The 22,351-nt window shown below is 41.6% G+C and overlaps 1 protein-coding gene across 1 annotated transcript in view; it reads right to left on the reverse strand.

Moving 5' to 3' along the window:
- LOC114668786 (zinc finger protein 665-like) overlaps window positions 1–22,351 on the reverse strand; it is a 67,389-nt gene that overhangs the window by 21,923 nt on the left and 23,115 nt on the right. The window contains exon 3 of the mRNA XM_028824763.2: window positions 12,325–13,603. Coding sequence (XP_028680596.2) covers window positions 12,325–13,603 — 1,279 coding nt within the window. The remainder of the gene's footprint in view (window positions 1–12,324; window positions 13,604–22,351) is intronic.

Consider the following 22,351-nt stretch of genomic DNA (forward strand, 5'->3'; position numbering starts at 1 on the left):
GAAACATAATTCTTACAGCACCACTGCCTCTGTCCAAGTGGGATAGGGATCGGTGTAGCATGTAGATGATGGCATCCTCCGCTCCCACCTTCTGGTATGAGAACTGCAGAGGGTCAAGGGTCGAGGGCGTGGCGGACCTGTGGCCTTAGGTGGTGAAGCAGCAGCCTGGGACAAGGCCTCAAAGAGGAGAGGCAACATGATCAGGAGGAAGTCAGAGAAACTGAAGATGAGAAAGAGAGAGAAAGAGAGCAGGCAGTGTGGACTGGAGGAGGTGACAGGGACAGGTCGGGGTGATTTGTAACACTAGTGATGGACAAGTAGAAACAGAAAGGCAGATATCAGCAGGCAGAGAAGTGAGGGGAAAAAACGAGACAAGCCTAGGAATGCACAAGTGGAAGACAAAATGAGAGGAGACACAAAGATGGGAAGAGTTGAGGGGGAAACCAAGGGCGAGATTCAACATTTGATCAACACAGAAATAAAGAGAGCGGGACCCAGGTGGGCAGAGAGCTGACGTGGTGCTCCATAAAGTATAAGGCACCTTCTTTATCAGTGGACAATAAAAGAAGACGTCACTCCCGTACATTTTTTGAAGCTATTGATCCAGAACTGGTCAGCCAATTAATGACTGGCACGCTGATTCGCACTTCACTTTAGTTAGTTGTTCAGAAACGCTGAGAGGAATTCTTTGAATGTGATGTCACTGAAGGTATTGTAGTGTGTGAAGTGGGAAGTCACACTTGTGTCTCTTCTAAAGTCTGCGCTATAATGGCATCTGTGAACAGGAGACGAGGAACCTGAAGTCCCTACAAGAGGAACTGAACAGATCTGGTTGGCCGTTGAATATGGACATGCAAGAAGAAGGACATTAGTAATCAAACTTACACCGGGGTGATGACTCCTCTTGTCCGCTCACTCCATGTATTACATTTCTGGTACTTTTTGTACTCTTTTTCAGCTCAACTCTGTCTAATAAACCTGTCATGTTTTATTTTTCATCCTGTTGCGGTTCTTGTTGAAACTCCATTGAGTCTGTGCCCCTGATACGGTGTCAAAACTCAAACAAGTGCAGGCCCTGGGGCCTCTGAACTGATGTCCTATGAACCCCCCCCCCCCCAGGGTACACATCCCACCAAGAGCAGCAGCAGAAGCAACCACGGTTGGAAAATCCACTTGTAGGTAGTTGGGAAGGCTTGAGCCTACCTTGACATGATCTATGAACCCAGGACAAACCCTGGACAGCCCTTCACAGGACATAGCTGATGGTCACCTGTGGAGAAAGGTCCGAAAAGCCAGTGCTCCACTTTATCATGAGTTGTTATTTGATGGTGAGACCACTTCACTTCACTCCACTCCACTCATTCATCATCAACATCTGTACACAATGCATGACTTTGGTTTCCAACTGAACAGACAAAGCAGAGCTGTGCTTTTCGTTTCAATGTTAACACAGTTTATCTTTCTAGATTGTTCTTCACAGAGTACGGACTCAGAGTGCTGGAACAAACTTAACAGGATGTGTGCACACATATATAAATACAGTTTAGTTGAAACACACAATAAATCGAAGCAATTTCAAAGAATCCTATCAATGTCACTGAACTGTGGTCAGAAAACTCCAGCTACTTGGTAGCTTGACTTGCACTTCAGTGACACATTAACACACTGGGGCCTCAGTTTTCATTTTTTCTTTTCATTGCCCTGTCACTTTACACTTAGTAAACAACCGTTTAAACAATGGAGACCTTTTAAAAGAAAGGAGAGCAAAAACAAAGGAGGAAGATCACTTAGTATGAGTTATGTGCTGTAGCTGATGGGATGAACTGGTGTCTGTCCAGGGCCAAGTCCTGCCTTGTACTCCACGTAGGCTCCACTGCAGAAATACTGTAGATGGGTGGAAGTGAACAAAGCAAACGGGGAAAGATCTAATTTGACAAAAGTGGAAAATAAGAGTGAGATTATATATATATATATATATATATATACAGTGGGTATAGAAAAGAATCCCCCCTTAGAAATATTCCCATTTTTTTGCTTAACAGCCTTAAATGAAAACACACACAAAAATATTTCTTTCCAGCTTTACTTACTCAATGCAACCTAAAACATCCAAGTGAAAGAGATCACAGCTACAGTTTTAGAAAAATGACTAAAAAAATCAAAAGCAAGACCTACTGAGATTAATAGATAGATAAATATCACCCCCCCCCCCCCCCCCCCATGTCAGTGTCATTTTGTTGAACCCCCTTTTGCTTTAATGAGCCTTGAGTCTGTTGGGATACTTTTCTATTAGCTTTGCACATCTAGATTGAGCTATTAATATTTGACCCCCACTCTTCTTTACAGTTTAACTGTTCAAGTTTGGTCAAATTGGATGGTGAGCGTTGGTGGTCTGCTATCTTCAAATCTTTCCACTGATTTTCAATGGGATTTAGGTCTGGGCTCTGACTCGGCCACATGAGGAGATTAACTTTTTTTTCTCCTTCAGCCACTGTGTGGTCAATTTTGCTGTATGCTTTGGGTCGTTGTTGTGTTGAAAGTGAACATTCTGTCCATCTTCAACTTTCAGGCAGAGGGTAGCAGGTTTTTCCTCAGGAATTTGATGGTATTTTGCCCCATCCATTTTTCCTTCTACCCTAACGAGAGGCCCAGACCCTGTGGCAGAAAAATACCCCCAGACCAGGATGCTGCCACCTCCATGTTTTACTGTAGGTATGGTGTGCTGTGGATGGTGAGCTGCATTGGTGTACCATTTGATTTTGGTCTCATCTGACCATAAGATGTTTTTCCAGTTGGTATCAGAATCTTCAAGGTGCATTCTGGCAAAGCTCAAACAAGCTTTAATGTGGCCTTACTTGAGAAGTGGCTTTTTCTTGCGACCTTCCCAAACAAGCCACATTGTGGAGCGCTTGTGAAATTGTAGTCACATGCACAAAATGACTACTCTTTGCCATAAAATCCTGTAACTTCTTCAAAGTGGCCATTGGCCTCGTGGTAGCCTCTCTTACGGGTTTCCTCCTTGTTCTTCCATCCAGTTTGGAGGGACGGCCGAATCCAGGGAGGGTCCTAGAGAACCAAACACTTGCCACTTCGTTATTATGGACTTTACTGAACTCCTTGGGATAGAGGACGCCTTTGAGATTTGTTTGTCTCTATCTCCTGCCTTATGTCTGTCCACAACTCTATCCCTGAGATCTTTTGAAAGTGGCTTGCCACCCATAGTCAGTTGTTTGCTGTCAGTTGCACTACCAAGCAAGGGAATGAATGCTCCAGGAACAGCTTCACTAATCACACGGATTACAATTGATCACAGGTGGAAGGAGACCAGTAACCACGGTCTGCAATGGAAATGGTGGGCACTGACACCTGATTGAGTTTAGCAGGGGGGTGATCCTTTATTCATATCAGGATTTCTTGTTCTTGATTTTTTTTAAATTCTTCTGAACTGTAGCTGTGATATCTTTCACTTGGATGTTAGAGATTGCATTTAGTAAGTAAAGCTGGGAAGAAATATTGGTTTGTGTGTTTTCAGTTAAGGCTGTAAAGCAAAAAAAATGGGAATATTTCGAAGGGGGGATTCTTTTCTATACCCACTGTGTGTGTGTGTATATATATATATATATATATATATATATATATATATATATAAAATCCAACATCTGTCTGTATGTCTGTCCGCTTTTCACAAGAGAACTACTTAGCGGATTTAGATTGTGTTTATTTCTATAATTTGCTTGAACATTCAGGTTGACTGTGCGACTTCTCTCGTTGTGCTAAATATTGTAGTTTGCTGGCGGTGCCGATTTATTTGCGTGAATCCAAGAGAGCAACTGCGGGCCAAGGGGAGAGGGGGCCCTCCTCATACACTCACGCGCCAGCCTCCGATCGAGTCAGTCTATCTCTCGCCCCATGTTGGAGGGTACCTTGCCTCTGCTTTGCTAGCAACACCGGTTTGTTCAACCGACATTATCATCTAGAGATTGTTAAGGAGTAACGTTTGACGTTTTTGAGGGAGAGATCAGAGCTACGTGTGTTTTAGAGGGTACCTGCTCATTGGCAGAGATATCACGGCCACATGCTTTTCTCCCCACGCCATGTAGGGGACGCTCTCCCGTCAGAGCTGAACACGATCAGATACAGTGGCAATGTTTGACGCTGAAGCGGACCTACCTTAAGCGGAACATTGCAGCTGAATTACAGAGCACTAAGTATCATAGTTCACTTGCAGGAGCGATTATATTTGTGCTAAACTGAGACAGAGGCTGCGGGCCGAGGAGAGGGGAAAGTGTGACGTCAGGAGTGGGGAGCCGGACAGGGCCTTCCTCACTCATGCGCCAGCCTCCGTTGGAATCGCTCTACCTGTTGCTACATTTTGGAGGGTGCCTTGCCTCCACTTAGCTAGTGATACCGGTTTGTTTATTGATTTTTAAAGTTTGTTCTGTTTCACTACTACATGAGCGGAGCCATGGGGGACAGCTAGTTGTGAAAGAACAGAAATTGGTGGAAATGAAAAGAATGACGGCTACTGTGGGCCTGAGGTGAACTCCAGCCACCTTTTCAAGGATTGGCTTCTTCAGGACATTATGCAGTGGGAAAAGTGAAGGGGAGGAGAAGAACATTAGCATAGGGAGCAGAGGTACAATGAGAAAGATGGCCAGTGACATTGGAGAGAAGAAGAGAGTCAAGGTAGCACAGGGCAAGGTGTTGATGAATAGAGGAGAGCAGACAGTGGCAATCTTACAGTGAAACAAAGAAGAAAGGGAAATATTGTAAGGGCAGAGGACAGACTGTTATTTCTGAATGAGACAGTAGGACCACCTGGACCCCTTTCAGCTGAATTGTATGTGGTTGGTAGACAGGGACCCTTTCAGTCTGTTCTGTCCTTGAGATTTTACAGTAAAATACTCTGTTGCAAGCAGTTCTCAGAAGGGTGTTTGAGTTAAGATGGATGACATCCTTCACTGCAAACCAATTCCTTCAACTTAACTGATACATTTTTCACAATTTCTTCACACATTAGATCTTCATTGCTACCTAAAAAACTAGGACTTACTTTTTTTGAAGGATACCCAGGCCTCTTGTTTCAGGTTGTCCATCACATTCTGCATCAGAAATCAGTTTTCTAATATCAGGTCCAGCAAAAGCGTCCACTTCCAATTTTGCCTCAGATAAACTTTCAACACAAAATCCATAAAACAGGCTCTACCATTTGGTTGAGCTTAAACAAACTGCTTCACTAAACCAAACTTAATATGAAGCAGGGGTAAGAAGCACGTTATCGGGATACACCAAGCTACAGTGCATCCGGAAAGTATTCACAGCGCATCACTTTTTCCACATTTTGTTATGTTCCAAGTTATTCCAAAATGGATTAAATTCATTTTTTTCCTCAGAATTCTACACACAACACCTCATCATGACAACGTGAAAAAAGTTTACTTGAGATTTTTGCAAATTTATTAAAAATAAAACAATTGAGAAAGCACATGTACATAAGTATTCACAGCCTTTGTCATGAAGCTTGACATTGAGCTCAGGTGCATCCCGTTTCCCCTGATCATCCTTGAGATGTTTCTGCAGCTTAATTGGAGTCCACCTGTGGTAAATTCAGTTGATTGGACCTGATTTGGAAAGGCACACACCTGTCTATATAAGGTCCCACAGTTGAGAGTTCATGTCAGAGCACAAACCAAGCATGAAGTCAAAGGAATTGTCTGTAGACCTCAGAGACAGGATTGTCTCGAAGCACAAATCTGGGGAAGGTTACAGAAAAATGTCTGCTGCTTTGAAGGTCCCAATGAGCACAGTGGCCTCCATCATCCGTAAGTGGAAGAAGTTCGAAACCACCAGGACTCTTCCTAGAGCTGGCCGGCCATCTAAACTGAGCGATCGGGGGAGAAGGGCCTTAGTCAGGGAGGTGACCAAGAACCCGAAGGTCACTCTGTGGAGAGAGGAGAACCTTCCAGAAGGACAACCATCTCTGCAGCAATCCACCAATCAGGCCTGTATGGTAGAGTGTCCAGACGGAAGCCACTCCTTAGTAAAAGGCACATGGCAGCCCGCCTGAAGTTTGCCAAAAGGCACCTGAAGGACTCTCAGACCATGAGAAAGAAAATTCTCTGGTTTGATGGGAAAAAGATTGAACTCTTTGGTGTGAATGCCAGGCATCACGTTTGGAGGATACCAGGCACCGCTCATCACCAGGCCAATACCATCCCTACAGTGAAGCATGGTGGTGGCAGCATCATGCTGTGGGGATGTTTTTCAGCGGCAGGAACTGGGAGACTAGTCAGGATAAAGGGAAAGATGACTGCAGCAATGTACAGAGACATCCTGGATGAAAACCTGCTCCAGAGCACTCTTGACCTCAGACTGGGGCGACGGTTCATCTTTCAGCAGGACAACGACCCTAAGCACACAGCCAAGATATCAAAGGAGTGGCTTCAGGACAACTCTGTGAATGTCCTTGAGTGGCCCAGCCAGAGCCCAGACTTGAATCTGATTGAACATCTCTGGAGAGATCTTAAAATGGCTGTGCACTGACGCTTCCCATCCAACCTGATGGAGCTTGAGAGGTGCTGCAAAGAGGAGTGGGCGAAACTGGCCAAGGATAGGTGTGCCAAGCTTGTGGCATCATATTCAAAAAGACTTGAGGCTGTAATTGCTGCCAAAGGTGCATCAACAAAGTATTGAGCAAAGGCTGTGAATACTTAGGTACATGGGATTTATCAGTTTTTTTATTTTTAATAAATTTGCAAAAATCTCAAGTAAACTTTTTTCACGTTGTCATTATGGGGTGTTGTGTTTAGAAATCTGAGGAAAAAAATGAATTTAATCCATTTTGGAATAAGGCTGTAACATAACAAAATGTGGAAAAAGTGATGTGCTGTGAATACTTTCTGGATGCACTGTATATCTGAAGATGTTTTTGGCACCAATTTGTAGCTGGCCAATCCTTCTAACCCCAATGTCAGTTCTTGGTTCTGCCGTCCCACTCGTGGGAAATGTCTATGTCCTGACTACTGACCAACTAAGATACACACTGAACTTTCTGGACCCTACATATGAACCAACACTGCTCAATGGAGTTGATTTTCTCAGGTAGATTCTCAAAGTTCTCATGGATTTCTTTCAAACGTACAGAATAAGGAGCAGGTATTGCTGTATGTGTATTACTGTTATGAAGATGTTCTCCTTTTAGGCTTGTCTAGAATTAGTCTCCCTTTTTCTGCATTGTAATCTCCGCACTCAGTCACTTATACGCCAGTGCAGTAAACCAAGAATCTATCTTGCTTAAAAAATGTTGCAAACTCTTCTTGTCAATTTTGGTACCAACAGAAACTTGTGTCTGGATGTAGTAAGTCTTTCTCTACAGCATCGCTGCTCAGATCTCTTACTAAATCATGACGTTCATTCCGAGGGAAGGAATGCTTGTGGAGGCTCACTGCTTGAACACGATGGGACAAATTCTTTATTGTCACCTGAAGTGTTTCCTCCACTGAGCGAGCATCTACAGAATCAAGACACTCGGGTGGAGGTGGGATTGGAACATCAGGTCCTTGTGCTACAGGCCTTACTGCAGCTGGAAGATTTAGGAGAGATCGTTTCTTTAAGGAGTCTTTTTGTTATATCCTCTAATTTTGCCGGAACAGAAATAACAATTGTCACTATGATTTTTGGGGTCCTTCCATGTCAACGGAATACCAAAAGCTAGCATCTTCTCCACTGTCTTAGTTCCTCAACCCAAATAAAGCAGACACTGTGAGCGGCCCACTGCTTGTCCTGGTCACTGAATTTTATTCTAAAGTAAGCATAATAAGCGTTTTACACACCCTCCGTTATGTTCTGTCCATATATACTTTAAAATAAAACTGTTCACACAACATTTACAAGCCATTTTAGGAATTTACAAGAGCAACTGATGGAGTCGCACTGAGGTGTGTTTGTGAAGGACAGGACAGACATGGAGGCACCAGCAATCAACGCTGGGGTCAATCTGACCTTGTTATCAAAAATAGTGAAGAAAGATTTGGCTTTACACATCGATTTTAAGATTACAAAATATAAAATTTAAAAATGATAACTAAAATATTGAAATTTAAATATAGCATGAAAACAATTAAAAAAAGAAAACCATACTTAAGAGCTACAAAATGTTACTTGAGGGAGAACAATGATTTTCACTTTTGAATTCAGAGCCCCAAAATAAATAAAAATCACACATAACAATCTAAACCATTTTTTTTTTCCAGTGTAAACCTGTGCAGTGCACCTCTAGTCAGAAAAGCAGTCCTCTGCAAGAGACCCGTGTGGGCCATAAAACCGGGACCACTGTGAAAGGCGCTAGATGAAAAGGAAAAACAGAAAGCAAAAAAGAAATGATGGTCACTTAGTCCTTTATAATGGTGTCCAATATGAAAGACCCTGCATCAAAGAAAGAAAGAAAGAAAGAAAGAAAGAAAGAAAGAAAGAAAGAAAGAAAGAAAGAAAGAAAGAAAGAAAGAAAGAACTCTAAGGGCTTTAAAAGAGTGTCCGATTTGAAAGGTGCAGAAAGAAAGAAAGAATTTCATGATTTAAAATACTGTCCAGTATGAAAGACTCAGACAGACAGACAGAAAAAGAAAGAAATTCATGATTTAAAATACTGTCCAGTATGAAAGAAAGAAAGAAAGAAAGAAAGAAAGAAAGAAAGAAAGAAAGAAAGAAAGAAAGAAAGAAAGAAAGAAAGAACTCTAAGGGCTTTAAAAGAGTGTCCAGTTTGAAAGGTGCAGAAAGAAAGAAAGAAAGAATTTCATGATTTAAAATACTGTCCAGTATGAAAGACTCAGACAGACAGACAGAAAAAGAAAGAAATTCATGATTTAAAATACTGTCCAGTATGAAAGAAAGAAAGAAAGAAAGAAAGAAAGAAAGAAAGAAAGAAAGAAAGAAAGAAAGAAAGAAAGAAAGAGCTCTAAGGGCTTTAAAAGAGTGTCCAGTTTGAAAGGTGCAGAAAGAAAAAAAGAAAGAATTTCATGATTTAAAATACTATCCAGTATGAAAGAAAGAAAGAAAGAAAGAAAGAAAGAAAGAAAGAAAGAAAGAAAGAAAGAAATTCATGATTTAAAATACTGTCCAGTATGAAAGAAAGAAAGAAAGAAAGAAAGAAAGAAAGAAAGAAAGAAAGAAAGAAAGAAAGAAAGAAAGAAAGAAAGAAAGAAAGAACTCTAAGGGCTTTAAAAGAGTGTCCAGTTTGAAAGGTGCAGAAAGAAAGAAAGAAAGAATTTCATGATTTAAAATACAGTCCAGTATGAAAGACTCAGATACAGACAGACAGAATTTTGTGATTTAAAATACTGTCCAGTACGAAAGACTCAGACAGACAGACAGAAAAAGAAAGAAATATTGATTTTGTGAAATAAGATGCTGTCCAGTATGAAAGACTCAGTCTTTAGTGCCGATGTCCAGTATCAAATGTGCTGTAAGAAAGCAACAAAGAAAGAAATCCGTCTTCATGTGCCTTATGATTCCCAAATGAAAGATGCGATATGAAGGAAACAAGAAGGGTCGTTTAGTGGCGTGTGGCGTATAACAGTTCCCAGTATGACAGGTGGTATGAAAGGCATGAAACACTCGTTCACAAGTAGCTGGTCTTCGGTTCCATGAGACCTTCTCTCGTTGCCATCAAGCTGTTCTGGTCCAGGTGTGTGTCAATTCTCTCTACGTCTATCACTGTAAATTGTTTGTAGAGGATGAGAAGGCAGGTTATTGGGTGGTAATTATTTGGAATATTTGTTTGGCTGGATTGTGGGAGTAGGAAGGTTGTCCCTGTTGTAAGCCACTCTGCTGCTGTCTCTGGTTTCTGCATTATTGTATTTTTGGATCCCGCCATATCCTGGTGCAGGGAGGTTTGATGCTTTATCCAAAAATTTGGTACAGCGGGGTGCCTTCCAGTTAGCAGCAGTACTTACTGTGTTTCTCATCTCTTCTGCTGTTACTTCCCTACACGACATGTCTTTTGCTCAGATGATTTCTGGTTCCATCTGTAATTTGGTTATCCATTTTGCGTGCTTGTTGTGTTCTTCATTATCCTCATACATTTTTCTCCAAAATTCTTTGGCTTCTTTATTTTCTGGTGGCCGAGTTACTTTCAGTTTGTCTTCCCCACTTAACATTCTGTAGCACTTTTGTATAGTCGGTTCTTTACCATCATTATGTTTCTGTTGGTATCTTCTCAATTTTTGAGCCTCTGTCAAACTTTTACATTTATTGTTTGCAATTGTGAAGGTGAGGTCCTCAAATGTTATTTCAGCTGTTCTATTTTTGATTGACCTTTATATGATTTCACTCCTTCAATGTAGGTTTTAATTAGTGCCATCTCTTCATGCAGGCCCTTATTTTTTTGTTCAATTCACTTCATCCAAGGAGGAGTGTAGTTTTCCAGTTGCTTCCTTTCTCTTATTTTTCTGGACGGTGTAACTTTAGCGGTGATGAGTTTTGCTGCACAATACTCGATCCTGTTTTCTGTAGCTCGGTCCATTTTATGTTTTTGGTTCTGCATTGCCTTATTCACCTTGCCTACTGTAGTTTATGCAGTTCTGTCTAGTGCTGTTCTTGGTAGCTTTTCTCTTTTGTAGATTTCTGCACACTTGTCTGTGTCAGTTAGGTCCAGGATCTCCTCCCTAATTTCGTTGTCCTCTAATGATGGTGTCACGTCTGCTCCTTCTTGGCCATTCTTATTAGATTGTTTGATCTTTTCTGAGTTTCAGCCACTTTCTGTTGGTTTTCCCTTTATTGCTCGCTCTCCCTCTGTCATTGGGGTTGGGCTCACTCGCGATTTTTTGGGAAGACATTTTTGGAATTGGCCTTTCATCGTCTCTTTCTAGTTTCCAGTATGTCCATCCCTTCCAGTTAAGAACTTCTTTCTTTATTGTTAGACTCTTGCCATGTAAGAAACGATTGCTTTTTAGTTCATTCCACTTTTGTATATGTTCATTCATAATTACTTCTGATTTTGTTTTCAAATACATCTATTTCCTGTTATTTAATTATTTTCTTTTCTAAATCTGCCTGCTGATGCTTTCATGTTGACGTAAGTACTGCACTATACACAGTCCCTCCTCTTGTCATTATCCCAGGTCTTCTCCCATTCTATTTTCATACCTACTTGATCTTCATCTTTTTTTTTCACGTATTACTAGGGGGCTTCGCTCGCCATCCCCCTGGTCCTGCACTACTCACCAGCCACTTCACGTCTCTGCCACTCACGTTATGTGGATGTCACTTTCACCAAACAACAAATTTTTTAATTATCGCAGATACGCCTCTTCATTTGGAAGAAACACTACCTTTCCCTGATGGCAACATGAATTAGATGATCTGACGTATTAAATCCGAACATTATATTTAATCTCTTTTCGCTGTTCTGTTATTTCACCGAGTAAAAATTTCCATTTGTTTGCACTAATGCAATCTTTACCATCATTTTTTTTTTTAGACTTTCGAATTTTGGTACTTCAATTATCTCTAACCTGCTCCACATGTGTACCACGCCAACATTTTTGAATTCTTTACGATGTTCTACTTTGTCATCTACTCTTTGTCTTTTATTTCCAGTCCCGGCGTAGTTAAATCTCTTGGCACAAAGTTTCGTCTCGCGGGACGTGAAAGTATCTGTCAGAAAAAAGTCTTGTCTCGTCCCAGGATTTTTTATATAATTGAGAGACTTTCTCTTTTGCAGAGATATTCTAATTTCTCTGACTTATTTGCATTCTTTCTTTAATTATTCCAGTTAGAGTTGTTAAGTTTGTTATATTACTTAACTTAGAATTTGAGAGTATAGTTCTAGATTGCAGTTTTATGCATAACATCCTGGTATATCCCCTTGGTTGGAATTTCAGGGTCTATTGCGTAAAAGTAGCAGTACATGATATTTGATTGACCACTGGACAGCATCTGGTCCTCTTCATTTTTTACTAAAGGTACGTTAATGCGGTCTCATCATTTTCCATTGAGGTGTGACCGGCAACACTGTCTATCTGATCTGTCACCACAATGGAGGTCTTCTTTTCTTCATCTGAAGATGTTGCACTATTGTTACCACTGATACAACTCCCAGTGCTGAAGCAGGGGTTGGGCACCATTTTATCCTGGGGGACGTGTGGCCAGTATGAATTTCTATTTTTGGTCATTTTTCTTACAAAGAACGCAGTTTTGCCTTGATGAGGTTTGTACAGATCTCATACAACGAAGCCCAGTACTACGTGATGGTACTCATCAAGACTCGAGTAATCGGGCAAGTGACATTTCTGACTACTTCTTCCTCCCTCCGCTCTAACATGTTACTCTGGGCTTTCCTTCTCTTCTGTGTGAATTTTAGCGTGTCTCTGAAGGTGGCTCATTCGTGAAAACTGTTTGCCACATTCCAAACAGCAATATGGCTTCTCTCCAGTGTGAATTCTTGTGTGACTCTGAAGACGGCTCCTGTTACAGAAAGTTTTGCCACATTCCATACAGCGATATGGCTTCTCTCCTGTGTGAATTCTTATGTGGCTCAGAAAATTGCTCCCGTCAGAGAACTGTCTGCCACATTCACTACAGCAATACGGCTTCTCTCCCGTGTGAATTCTTTGGTGCCTCTGAAGATTACTCATTCGTAAAAATAGTTTCCCACATTCCAAACAGCAATATGGCTTCTCCCCAGTGTGAATTCTTGTGTGGCTCTGAAGACGGCTCCTGTTACAGAATTGTCTGCCACATTCGTTACAGCAAAGCAGGTCCTCTCCTGTGTGAGTTCTAGTGTGTGTCTGAAGATGGACCTTTTGTGAAAACTGCTTACCACATTCATTACAGCAATACGGCTTCTCTCCCGTGTGAATTCTAGTGTGTCTCTGAAGACAGTGCAATTGCGAAAATTGTTTGCCACATTCCAAACAGCAATATGACTTCTCTGCGGTGTGAATTCTTGAGTGGCTCCGAAGATGGCTCCTGTCAGAGAATTGTGTGCCACAGTCATTACAGCGATACGGCTTCTCTCTTGTGTGAATTTTAGTATGTCTTTGAAGATAGCTCATTCGTGAAAACGGTATGCCGCATTCATTACAGCAATATGGCTTCTCTCCAGTGTGAATTCTTGTGTGATTAAGAAAATTGCTCCCATCAGAGAATTTTCTACCACATTCATTACAACAATACGGCTTCTCTCCCGTGTGAATTCTGCTGTGTCTCTGAAGATCACTCATTCGTAAAAATGGTTTCCCACATTCCAAACAGCAAAACGGCTTCTCTCCAGTGTGAATTCTTGCATGGCTCTGAAGACGGCCTCGGTTAGAGAATTGTCTGCCACATTCACCACAGCAATGTGGCTTCTCTCCCGTGTGAATTCTAACGTGTGTCTGAAGATGACTCATTTGTGAAAAACGCTTACCACATTCATTACAGCAATACGGCTTCTCTCCAGTGTGAACTCTAGTGTGTCTTTGAAGATGGTTCATTTGTGAAAACTGTTTGCCACATTCATTACAGCAATGCGGCTTCTTTCCAGTGTGAACTCTTGCGTGGTTCAGATAAGCACTCTTGTCAGAGAATCGTTTTCCACATTGCAAACGGCATTGACATTTGATTCCTGTAAAAAGTAAAATAAATAAATAAAAAATAATAACAAAAAAGAGCTTATTTTCAGACTACTGAAACATATTGAATAAGTGTTGGTTAAAATAAGGAAGAACCTTTAACAAGCATAAGCAAATGTAAAACTTCAGTTGCAAAGACCCTCAATAAGTTAATTTTACCTTCTCTAATACAACTAATCACCAGGGGCCTCATGTATAAAATGTACTTACACTTGTAAGCGTGCATAGGCCTTTTCTTATGCAAAAGTCAGGATTTGTAAAACTAGGACTTGGTGTGGAAATTGACTTAAAGTTTCAGTAAGTTTTGACCATTCATATATCCTACGTAGACATTTTGTGGTGCTGCCATTTTATCCTCTCCAGGCAGCAGGAAAATAAAGTGAACAGAATGATTTATCAGCCACATTCTAATGTTCTTGAATTAATTATATCAAAGTTGACTGGCATGTTCTTCAGTGTTGAACACCACCTAATAGATACAATTAATGATAATTACATTTACGGTGGGGGAAGTAATTATTTGATCCCCTGCTGAATTTGTAAGTTTGCTCACTTACAAAGAAATGAACAGTCTCTAATTTTTATAAGTTTCATTTTATTGGAGAGAGATGGAACATCAACCAAAAATCCAGAATAATCATAATACATAAAAGTTCTAAATTGATTTGCATGTCATTGAGTGAAATAAGTATTTGATACCCTACAACCCAGCCAGAATTCTGACTCCCACAGATTGGCTGGACACACAGATTACAATCAATCAATTGATCGATCGATTCCAGATACTCCTGATCTCAACTCGTTATGTGCATAAAGCACACCTGTCTACAGAATCAATTTCTTCCATTCCAACCTCTCCACCACAATGGAAAAGACCAAAGAGCTGTCAAAGGACGTCAGGGATAAGACCTGCACAAGGCTGGAGAGGGCAACAAGACCATCAGCAGGAAGCTTGGTGAGAAGGTGACAACTGTTGGTGCGATTATTTAGAAATGGAAGAAATATAAAGTGACCATCAATCACCCTCGGTCTGGAGCTCCATGCAAGATCTTGCCTCATGGGGTGAGGATGATCATGAGAAAGGTGAAGGATCAGCCCAAAACTACACGGGAGGAGCTTGTTAATGATCTGAAGGCAGTAGGGACCACAGTCGCCAAGACCACCATTGGTAACACACTACACCATAATGGATTGACATCTTGTAGCAGCTGCAAAGGTTCCCCCCTTGCTCAAGAAGGCACAGGTACAGATCGTGATCATTCAGAGGTTCACTGGCAAACTTAAGACATTATGTAATGTGTTTTTTCTGGATTGTTGGTTGGTTACAGTAATCTATTCTCTCTCCATTAAAATGAAATTACCATAAAAATCAGAGACTGTTCAATTCTTTGTAAGTGAACAAACTTTCAGCTTATGCAGGGAATCAAATAATTATTTCTCCCACTCTATCATGTCGCCTTTCCATTTTGTCTATATAAAGGGAGAGCAGTACGTTGTAGGCAGTGTTCATTTTGTTGATAAAAACTAAGACTTGTCAACAATATTTTTTCTGTGACGAAAGCGAAACAAAAATGAAATAAAAATATGCCATTAAGACGAATGTTTTTAAAAACATCATTGACGAAAACTAAACAAAGTGAAAAAGTTACAGACAGACAACTGGACAATGAGTGATGTGAAGCTCTTTGCACATCTCTTATTACACATGACGGGGTCCATCAACAAATGCAGTGTTGCAATTTTGTATGCACCCTTGTAATTGGAGAACACTAAATTTGGGCGCCATCAGGAAATCATCACATCAGCCAGAATCTTGCTCCGCTATGTCGGTTAACGGGATTCTCAGGCGAAAAAAGTGGTCAAGCGTATGGACCAACTTTAATCACAATGCTGGCAAAATTAAAACCCAGTGTAAGCCATGTAGAAAGAAGATCACAGGAAAGAACACCACAAACCTGAAGAGGGACCTAGAGGCGTGCCATGCTGACATTCATGCCAAGATATCTTGGCATGACACCAATCGCCTGACACGGGACGCAATAACTACACTTCACCACCTGAGAGGGAAGTGGACGATATTTGAAGGATAAAATAGCATTAACATATTCGGTCATCGGCCCCTCTTCTCTCCTATACGCGCCCCTAAATAATTGGCAGAAAACAGAAGGCAGTTGGACTGGTTAAGTATATTGTAATCCAATTAATACATTTACTTGACCGGTGCCCGAGTGCTCATTTGTGAACCGTTTTCCCCAGTCGCCCTCCCCAGCGGCCAAATCTTAAACCCCGGTTTGAAACAGACATAAAGGGAAAAGAAAAATCTCCGTAAAAATAAAAGAAAGATGTAACGTAGTCCATGAATATGGCGAAGAAACCTGCAGTACAGTTCCTACTGTAATATGGAGTGGAAAAAAAACGAAAAACGGCTTCCCGGCTGGCTATCCCGAAGAAACGTAATCACGAGTCCGACTCACCAAATGGGAGCACCCAGAGAACACCAGCCCCTGGCCTCTTCTTGGGGATTTGCCGCACTGATTCAACTTCGGGGTGGCCACCCACAAATAGCAAGACATCCCTGGGTGAAATCTGATCCTGAAGATTCTTTAAGCGCAGATAGTCGCCTCCTTGCCTTCTGCCTTTTCCCTTTTTTTTCCTTCCTCCTCCGGCAGCTACAGTCAGTACTGCACTCTTGCATGGCCGCAAATATATGAATAACTTCGGATGGCACAATAATATGCGAGTAAAAACAACATATGATAAAGACTTACAGTGGTGGTGATACAGCAGCGCATCAACAAAAGAAAACCAGCAGAAGTCATGTCTGGCAATGCTGTGTGTTTGAGAATTTCAGCGTGAGAATGGGGAAAATGTGCTTATTAATAAAAAACGAAAAAGCCAACACACACAGGCTTTTGTTATTGCCAGATTTATCCATTTACAACAGGGGTGCCCAACTCTGGTCCTGGAGGGCCGCAGTGGCTGCAGGTTTTCATTTTAACCCTTTTCTTAAATAGTGCCCTGTTTTTTTAATTGACTTGTTTTTTTTAAAGATTTGTTCCCCTGAATTTCTTCATTTCTTTCCTTAACTCTTTTTGGGCGGATGTCGACTTTTGTCGACAGGAGGGGTTGAGGACGAATGTCGACAAAAGTTGACATCCAGGGATAGAGGGCGACAATCAGCTGTTAATGGCGACAAAACTCACTGTCACGTCACAGGCATTCCCTCTGTGCTTGGAGGAATGCTAGACTCTTTGACTCGGCAACTAATCCTTGCGTGTGCGTGAGTTGCGAAATGTAAACAATGGCAAGATGGCATCGACATGTCACAAGGGAGCGAAGCGAGTGCAGAAAAGAAAACACTCGGCAGACGATGTTTTCCGCATTATCGCGGAGTCGGACTCTGATTTTTCAGAATCAGATTTTATTGACAGTGATCAGGAGATCGAACAAGAGAGTGAGAAGCCAGCATCAGCTGATTGGACACCAGCTGATGCCACGCCAGCTGATCCGCTGCCAGCTGAGCGCATCCGCGCAGCCGATGCACCTACGGCAAGGTTCGCGTGGGAGGAATACACAGACATTGATCCGTGGGAGCCGAAATGGCTACTGGACTTCACAAGATGGCATGGCTTGCTGTTGGACACGACAGATCACCAGCTGCTGTACTTCAGGCTGCTCTCTCCTGATGCTGCTTTTCAGCTACTGTCAGATGAGACAAACAGGTAGGCAGAGAAATTTTTTGAATAACGGGCTGCGCTTGCATCGCATTCTCATTTTTCAAAGTGGAAACCCACAACAAAAGACGAGATGAAGCGCGCTGTGGCATTACAAATAGAGATGGGACAGAACTGGTGATATAACTTCAGGGAGCATTGGTCCAAACGTGCTTTGTCCCCTGGTGGCTTTGGACAGGTTATGCTGTGTGATGATAGGTACGTGATGCTGCAAAGTTGTATTCACTTCTGTGATAACCAGAAGCAAATCCCAAGGGATGAGCTAGGCTATAATCCCATGTATAAAGTTCAGCCCCTGCTTGACATTGTGGAACCAACATAGAAACAATTTTATCAGCCTGGCTGTGATTTGTCTGTGCATGAATCTATGATAAAAGGGATGCCTTTTTTTCTGCAAGTATATGCCAGACAAGCCCACAAAGTATGGCATAAAGGATTTTGTACTGGCAGAAACAAACACTGGTTTCTGCCTGAAAGTAATTACATATACAGGAAAGTATTTATTTAAAATAGAGAACTGTCCCTTGACAAGTCAGGTTGTGCTGGAGCTGCTTCAGGGCTATGAACATTTGGGTCATGTTGGGTACATTTGGACAATTTTTATACATGCCCAGAATTGTCCATGGAGCTACAGAGCAGAGGAATTGGAGCTTGTGGCACAGTGAGGGTGAACAGGAGACACAGGCCTTCACAGTTGAAGCCAGACAGGCTGAAGACGAAAAGAGGTGACAATACGGTTTTCATGCGGGCAGAAAACTTGGTGGCAGTGGCATGGCACGATGGCAAATGGGTGACTTGTCTCTCTACAGTACACACTAACAATATATGTGAGAAAGTGCAGCAACACAAAATTGAAAAGTAGGCACCAAAGCAACACGTATTGTAAGGAGTGCAATGTGGCAATGACTGAAATTGGCTGCTTTGAGCGAGATCAGACTTTGCAGGACTTTGCTGTGTAAAATGTATGTGATATGTATGTGAAATCATAGAGTATGCAGGCTCATACAACATGCAAGACAGTAACATTTGTCAAAAGGAAATATTTTTTGTTGATTTCAATTGCTTTGTGTTCTTTTTTTAAAAAAAGTTAGTTTTTGGAAAAATATTCAGCCCTGGGAGAAAAGAAACAAAAAACAAAAATTAGCCCTAAAAGAGTTAAATGGCACCCAAACCGAAATGAAATGTGAAGTGAGGGAGCCAACAAAAGACCAGCTAAGTCAGGGCCTCAAACTCCAACCAATTTCACTCCAACCAGCTGCTTAATGAGGTGCCGGTTCTTGTCGTTAATTAAATCCGTTCTTTAATTTCGTGGCTTTGTTGCTGCTCTCGTGGTGCATTAGCAGACATTTCTGAAATTGAGGATTTTCTCTTTTCTAAGAGACCTTCACCTTTCTTTATTTTCAGATATTGTATGATGGACACCAGTTGTTTTTGGCTCATTTTGTGTCTCATTGTTTGGCAGCTAATTAAGGAAAAAGAACCAATTGAGGGGTCTGAGTCTTCAAGCACAGGTCAAAGAAAATGAATTCAAAAGAAGTTAATTAGTAGCAAAAACAGGTCACTCATTAAGAAAAGGGTTAGAATTGAAAACCTGCAGCCACTGGAGCCCTCCAGGACTGGAGTTGGGGAGCCCTGCTTTACAAGTTACTTAAGAAACAGATTCATGCAGCTTTGAGGGCGCAATCAGAAGCACTCAGCCTCAGATGTGAGTTTTAACTGTTTAGCTTGTGGTGTCGCACATTTATTACAGCAAATGAAATGATGGAAGGATTAACTGCTTTTAACAGAGTGTTCTACACAATCCCGATAAAGGAATGGAAGCTACGCATTCGTTCCTCGATTGTAATGAGCACATCTACGCATGTTCATCCACACATCCATCCATTTTGTAACTGGTGGATACAGTTCAGGGTTACGAGTGAAATGCATCCGCTTACACATACGGACACAGTGCAGGTGACGACAATGGTCGTAGCAATTAAAAATCGAGGCAAGTTTCAAACAAAGTGGCTATTTGGCTTGTCTCCATCACTGACAAAATAAGCTACTCCATTTGTTACTATGAACATAGACCGTATTTAGGATTTCATTGTTTGAAGTGCTTGAAGCACATCTCCCAATTATTGTTGTCACACACATGCGCATGGGAAACAGCTGAAGGGCCTAAACACTAGTAATTCTACGCCAGGCCAGGGGGCGGCGGAGTGCACTGACTATCTCTCTCAGTCCCTTGCAGACCTTTCCCGGGAAATCCTGCCTGTTGCCGGCCCCAAGGATGACGTCACTTCCGGGCATGAGGACGTCACTCCCAGTTCCTGCACCGACGACGTCATTTCCTTTATGGTCTGTTAAAACTGCCATCTTGCCTCCATACAGGCAGTTCTGCTCTGGACTCTGACCTAAGCACATCGTGCTACCAAACAAAGCAACTTTTGCAGCCGAGAAAATATTATATGGGTGGCTGCCCCAACTCTTTATGATGTCTCCGACTCATTCTTATCACAATATGTTATGTAGACATAACGTACGGCAAAATGGCATTGCTTCACTGCTGACTAAGAGTAAAGCTAAAACAAAATGTATTGTCAAAATGAACACTGGGTGTAGGATATAACTGGCAATGGCAGCATTAGCACTTTTGGAGGAAAATGCAAATGGCAGGCTAAAGCAAGTTGGCTCATGAAACAGCAAGGCAGAGAACACCAGGCCATCTACATCAGCGGCGTAGAAGTTGAAAGGGTTAACAGCTTCAAGTTCCTCGGAGTAAACATCACAGAGGATCTCTTGTGGACCCTTCACATAGACACTGTGGTTAAGAAAGCTCGCCAGCGGCTCTACTTCCTGAGGAGGCTGAGGAAGTTTGGCATGAATGCCAACATCACCTGAAACTTTTACAGGAGTGTGGTCGAGAGTCTGCTGACGGGCTGCATTACCGTCTGGTATGAGAGCTGCTCTGCCAGCAGCCGGAAATCACTACAGAGAGTGGTGAAGGCAGCGGAGCACATCATGGGCAAGAGTCTCCCTGCCATTGAAGACATTTACCTCCATCGGTGCTTGCGTAAGACAAGCAGCATCATAAAGGACTACAGCCATCCAGCACACCAGCTGTTCTCCTTGTTACCATCTGGCAGACGATACAGGAGTCTGGCTGCTCGGACTACAAGACTTAAGAACAGTTTTTACCACCAGGCCATTCGACTCCTCAACAGCAACACCTGAACACTTACATACACTTACATTACATCTACATTGCACTACTCACACACAAACTGTACCTGCACAAACACTGAATACTGACTGGAGCATGCATCTGCATTTATAAAACATTATCTGTGCAATAACTGTCATTTGTACTTGCTGCTCATTCGACTCATATTGCTCTATAACTTCTTTTAAAACATACACATTTTATTTTATATGGCTTGTCAATTTTTAACTTGTCATTTTTTTTAGCTTTATTGGATCTAAGCTGAGTGACTTGTTTTTCTCGTCATACACGTTTCATTGTACTGTATGTTGACCCTGTGTTTAACCTATATACAGTGGTGTGAAAAACTATTTGCCCCCTTCCTGATTTCTTATTCTTTTGCATGTTTGTCACACAAAATGTTTCTGATCATCAAACACATTTAACCATTAGTCAAATATAACACAAGTAAACACAAAATGCAGTTTGTAAATGGTGGTTTTTATTATTTAGGGAGAAAAAAAAATCCAAACCTACATGGCCCTGTGTGAAAAAGTAATTGCCCCCTGAACCTAATAACTGGTTGGGCCACCCTTAGCGGCAATAACTGCAATCAAGCGTTTGCGATAACTTGCAATGAGTCTTTTACAGCGCTCTGGAGGAATTTTGGCCCACTCATCTTTGCAAAATTGTTGTAATTCAGCTTTATTTGAGGGTTTTCTAGCATGAACCGCCTTTTTAAGGTCATGCCATAGCATCTCAATTGGATTCAGGTCAGGACTTTGACTAGGCCACTCCAAAGTCTTCATTTTGTTTTTCTTCAGCCATTCAGAGGTGGATTTGCTGGTGTGTTTTGGGTCATTGTCCTGTTGCAGCACCCAAGATCGCTTCAGCTGGAGTTGACGAACAGATGGCTGGACATTCTCCTTCAGGATTTTTTGGTAGACAGTAGAATTCATGGTTCCATCTATCACAGCAAGCCTTCCAGGTCCTGAAGCAGCAAAACAACCCCAGACCATCACACTACCACCACCATATTTTACTGTTGGTATGATGTTCTTTTTTTATGTATTTATGTATTTATCAATAGCACCTGATGACCCCAAATCTCTTGATTCGCTAACACAATGTCTAACCTGTATCTCAGAATGGATGAATAGTAACTTTCTCAAATTAAATAAAGAAAAAACCGAAATCTTAGTGATTGGCAATAATGGATACAATGAGGCTATTAGAAATAAACTGGATGCATTAGGATTAAAAGTCAAATCGGAGGTAAAAAGCTTAGGGGTAACCGTTGATTGTAATCTGAATTTTAAATCGCATATTAATAAAATCACTAGGACAGCATTTTTTCACCTAAGGAACATAGCAAAAGTTAGACCTCTTATATCATCGAAAGATGCAGAGAAATTAGTTCATGCGTTTGTCTTTAGTCGGCTAGATTACTGTAATGCACTCCTCTCAGGACTACCCAAAAAAGACATCAATCGTTTGCAGTTAGTGCAGAATGCAGCTGCTAGAATCCTTACCAGGAAAAGAAAATCCGAACACATTTCTCCAGTTTTGATGTCACTACACTGGTTACCTGTGTCATTCAGAATTGACTTTAAAATTCTGCTTATGGTTTATAAAGCTTTAAATAATCTCGCCCCGTCTTATATATCGGAATGTCTGACACCTTATATTCCAAATCGCAACCTCAGATCCTCAACTGAGTGTCTCCTTAGAATTCCAAGAGCAAAACTTAAAAGAAGTGGTGAGGCGGCCTTCTGCTGTTATGCACCTAAAATCTGGAATAGCCTGCCAGTAGGAATTCG

Source organism: Erpetoichthys calabaricus, chromosome 1, assembly GCF_900747795.2.
Source record: "Erpetoichthys calabaricus chromosome 1, fErpCal1.3, whole genome shotgun sequence".
NCBI lineage: Eukaryota > Metazoa > Chordata > Cladistia > Polypteriformes > Polypteridae > Erpetoichthys > Erpetoichthys calabaricus.